Source organism: Arachis ipaensis, chromosome B02 (assembly GCF_000816755.2).
Source record: "Arachis ipaensis cultivar K30076 chromosome B02, Araip1.1, whole genome shotgun sequence".
In the NCBI taxonomy this organism is placed as follows: Eukaryota; Viridiplantae; Streptophyta; class Magnoliopsida; order Fabales; family Fabaceae; genus Arachis; species Arachis ipaensis.
In genome coordinates this window covers 90,249,680-90,254,742 of record NC_029786.2, presented here as the reverse complement: position 1 = coordinate 90,254,742, position 5,063 = coordinate 90,249,680, and the positions used below count along the sequence as shown (strand labels likewise).

At 34.0% G+C, this 5,063-nt stretch overlaps 1 protein-coding gene across 1 annotated transcript; it reads left to right on the top strand.

The window, feature by feature from the left end:
- On the top strand, positions 7–3,326 carry LOC107625678 (ataxin-3 homolog). The gene is made up of 2 exons (XM_016328370.2): positions 7–434; positions 2,338–3,326. Exons 1-2 carry the CDS (start codon positions 189–191, stop codon positions 3,124–3,126), a joined length of 1,035 nt encoding a protein of 344 aa, XP_016183856.1. The 5' UTR covers positions 7–188; the 3' UTR covers positions 3,127–3,326.

Genomic DNA, 5,063 nt, shown 5'->3' with positions numbered 1-5,063 from the left:
TGTTCCACTCTGACTCTGATCCTTTTCCCCTCTCTGTCTCCTTGGCCATATGATGTCTTTCTCTCTCCTGTTTCTTACTTTTCTTTTAAACTACCAAAATCTCCCAACACACCACAAATTCTAGGGTTTCTTCCTTCCTTTACTTCTTCATTCATGCGAATCCCTTTCTTCCAATTCGATCACCTAAGATGATGGATGGTGCGAGCAACGGTGGCATGTTGTACCATGAGGTACAAGAGTCCAAGCTTTGCGCTGTGCATTGCGTCAACACGGTGCTGCAGGGTCCGTTCTTCTCCGAGTTTGATCTCGCTGCTCTCGCCTCCGATCTCGATCGCAGGGAGCGACAGATGATGCTCCCGGCCGCACTCTCCTCCGGCGATTTTCTTTCTGAGGAGTCGCACAATGTCTCCCTCGATGGAGATTTCAGCATCCAGGTTCATTTCCTCAATACATCTATTTGAAAATATCAATTTTTGTATGATGTGTAATTGGATTGAATAAGAAAATGTATAACTTATTGTGTTAGTGTATCTGACTTATCCAATTTGGACATGAGAACTGAAAATGTATGAAATTAGGCATTGTTTTAACAACTATTAATATGTGATGTGAACATTGTTTATCTGGAAGTACTTTAATTATTTAATTATTTGAGGGAGCATGCAGGAGATTATCATTTCTCTGTTAAGTGATATTTTCACCGGGACCAATTGCTGAGTCTAATATTATTTTTTTCTTTTTAATATCTAGGAATGTAGATTTTTTAGAGGCGTTTTATGTGAGGACATATTCTAATTTTCGCCTTGTTCACTGCACACAAACACTTCACCTCCTAACTGAATGGTTGTGTATCTATAGGTGTGCAACCCCTTTTTTGAGATAATTTTCTACCAAAATTGTAGCAGTGATTTCAAAAGGTGACTCTAAAAGATATTTAGTTTAAACGATGTGTTTTTACTTTGGAAGTTGTAGTTGCCCATAGATAGTTTAGATGATGTCTTTTTACTTCTGAATTTGTAGTTGCTCATAGACTTGGTTTGAAGTAAACATCAACAATTGTTGCACTTCTATCTATCTCCCATTATCCATTTTTTACCCATTCACTAAAAGCTCATTTAATTGTTGCAGACGTGTCTTTAAAAATAGATCTTGTTCTAAGTTGACTTGGAATGGGATTCGGTTTAAAATATTTGTAGGGATAGATTGGGATGACCTTGCAAGCCGTGTGTATTCTACATAATATTTTTTTAGTCTTTGTTTTGGGGTAACCGGGTAAATGAACTATTTGGATATGAAATCCTGTACCTAACCTATTCAATGCAATTTTGTAGACCAAGTTGAATGTTAAATGATGAATCGTCTTCTGTGTTTTTTAGAGTTCAAGCCATACTGGCTTGAGGGGGCATGCTGAATATGGCGCTTGAGTTAGTTACCTCTAGGTGAAAGTTAGTTAGGCAACTCAACTTGAACCTAGTGTATATGAGGAAAATTCAGTTAGTGTTAGTAGTGTGCTTGAGCATTCTGTTTCTCCAGAAGCATCCCAGCTTCTTCCACCTCAAGCTTCTTCTTCCTTATCTCTCTCTCACTTTCTCTTGTATCTCTCTTCGTCTTGATCTTGTAACTTGTTCATACACATCTTTTATATTAGTGAATCAATGCACCAGAGTCACACCATTGATTTTGGTTTATCATCTTCAATTTGTCTCTCTTAATCTTCTTGCATCAACTATGGTTTAAGAACTTTCACATTGAATGTGAATTGTTGTTCATGTTTGAATTGATTGACTAGAATGGCTATAAACAATTTTAATATTGTTTTTTTTATACCTTTGGATTTCAATATCACTATATAAGTAGAATTACATTCAACTAGGTATGATTTAAAACAATTTATATAATAATGATACCTTAATGTTATCATCACACACCATGTGGTTTGAATTGGAAAAATAATTTAGATGTCTTTGGCATAAGCTTTTGTTGATAGTCTAAGCATGGAAGGGATGCAAATAAGTATGATTATATTTGTAGCACTCTATATATTTTACTTTGCTCTGTATTTTACTATCTTTGCCGTCTTGCTCAAATTTCAGCTATTCTTTTATATTTTGTCATATACTCACATCTTTTGTGGTTAAAACTAAAAATTTTCATGTTGGTGCCTTGTATAATTTGAAATTTTGGGAAAGTATCTTTGAGAAAATATTTAGATTTTTAGTGAAATATTTGCTCCCTAGTTCATATCTTTATTTTAAGCAGGAAAATTAGGGCTCGGAGATTCAGTGCTTTAAATTTTATGAATTAGTTGAACTTAATTATGCAAGACCTTTCCTTTAGGTCTTACAAAAGGCTTTGGAAGTGTGGGATCTACAGGTTATCCCTCTTGACTCACCTGTTGCTGAGCCTGCTCAAATTGATCCTGAACTGGAAAACGCCTTTATTTGCCATTTGCAAGACCATTGGTTTTGTATCCGTAAAGTGAATGGAGAGTGGTATAATTTTGACAGTCTTTATGCAGCCCCACAACACCTTTCTAAGTTTTACCTCTCAGCCTATCTTGATTCTTTGAAAGGCTTTGGGTGGAGCATATTCCTAGTAAGAGGAAATTTTCCAAAAGAGTTTCCCATATCCTCAGCCGAATCTTCTAATGGTTTTGGGCAGTGGCTGTCACCTGAAGATGCTGAGAGAATAACTAAGTCTTGCAATTCAGGGCTGACTCCACATCAGAGAACTAATGAGAGCCAACAACATTACAATCAATTTCTTTCATCCGGGGAGGTGGAAATGTATTCAGACTTTGAAGATGAGGATCTGAAGGCTGCAATAGCTGCTAGTCTAATGGATTCCTCCTCATCTGTGGCGAATGTCAAAGTCGAGGCAAGCACTCCCCAAAATGATAATCAAAGTAGTAAACAAGTTGCAACCACTGAAGATTTCCCACAAAACAACAAACAAAAGGAAGTTGTTGAAGCTAGTCAACCTGCCAACAACCAAAGTACCAAACTGGTGGAAGCTACTGAAGATGATTCTCTTCAAAAAGATCAAAGTAGCCAAGAAGTGACATCTATTGTAGGTCATAATACTCAAGATGAGAACCATAATGACAAAGGAAAAGCAGTCTTGTAAAAGCATGTGTACTTTTATTTGTTCCAAATTTGTTTTTGCAATTGAGGACAATAAGCCATTCCAGTGGCTCAAAGTCATGGTGCTGTGCAGTATACACATTCTCAATTGAATTGCATGATGTATAAACTATAAGAAAAACTCTTTCAACATTTCCACATCTTATTATTATGGGTTATTATGATAGTACCAAGTTTTGACAATGCTCTATTTTTTATTTGGGCATTTTACGAGGTTTTTTCAATTTCTTAAATTCTAGGTTAGGGTGACTGGAATCTCAATTGTAATTGATAGTTAAACCACAGTTAATGACTTTGTACTTCAACATCATCAATTTGTTTTCCTTAGATTTTAAGTTTGAACAAGTTAGGACAAAGGATGGCACGTTTAAATTTTAAACAATTACCTAGAGGGGACTAATTCAGCTATCTATACTATAGAAATAGACAAAGCACAACCAGAAATTATGTGGTTCTAGAAATGTTATAGATTATAGATGTTATAGCTATAGATGTAGTTATTTTACTTAATTGATGTATTGTGTTTTCAACTTTCGGTTTGGATGGCCATAAAATACCCTTTTGGATTGTCAACAGAGGTTACTACTAGTGATTCCAAAAGCCGGCACCTTACCTAAAATCTGTCCTTTGCCCTTTTTCTTTTTCTATCTATTTTATTTATTTATTGTTTTCCCATCTTGTTAGGTCAATTATTATAACTTTAGAATACAAAATTACTAGGATATACATTATTATACAAGTTGTAGATAATAACGGGATGCAAATTCTATGGTGCATTATTGTTTTGCCAGTTGGTGCAGTACTGTTCTACATCACAAATTGGATTTTAATTTCGTTAAATTTAAAGAGGAAAATATAGACCAAACTTGGGTTGGTCAAATAGTTAGTTCAATTGTCCGTTTAAATAAGTACCAATGAGTTTGAATCTTGACTTGTACATACTGCAAACAATAATTTATTGACTAGCGATAAATTCTTAGATGGAGGTTCAGATAGAGATCCGATTCGCATTATAAAATAATGAAATTTATGGAAAAACCAAAACTACCTGACTCAAAATAATCCCTCAACCATCCCGTCACCTTTGTCAGCTTGTCCCCTCCATGACTGTAATCACTTTTGGATTTATTTCATTAGGGGTAATTTAGTCACCTCGTTCAACTATATTAGTAATTTAGACGGAGTTTGTGTTAAAATCCATTCATTTGTTTCAAAATCCATTCAGAAAAATTTAAGTATAAAGAACTGAACAATTGTCTTTTGTATGGATTTTAACTTTTTTTTTTCTTTTGACGTGGTTGTATAGATTCTACCTCGGTTTGGTTTTGATTCAGACTTGAAATCATTTTATTTTTATTAATTGGTTTAATTTGTATGTCTTATATCTATCATCTCTATATATATAAAGCTCTATATGGCCATTGAATAGAACTATAGAAGTTCTATATTGCCATTTAATTATTAAATTGTTATAGCAACGGACGTTTTTTCTTCAATCACATTATATTGAAGTTCTTTTAAATGCAAATATATTGAAATGAATCTTTTTCTTTGTTCAATTCTTAGTAATTGGTTCAATGAATGCGAGTAAATGATTAAATTCCTAACATTTGCTTCAGTTCTATGCAAGATCATATTTATAGATCCGAGACAAGAATAATAGTTGTCGTGTTCTCGTGTAAACATGATTTGATTCCCTGAGACAAGATGATAAACAAGTCGGTGTAGAAAAAATTTCGTATTTGACTCTGAAAAAAATCGCTTATTCTTAAAGTAAACCACTAAAAATACCGTCAAATTACTTATTCATTGAAAAAATACCTTCAAATCAATTTATGAGGACAATAAAAATATTTTCAAATATTTAAAAGTGTAGAAGTATCCAAACACGGAAAAAAATAGTCTCTCTTAATGAAAACC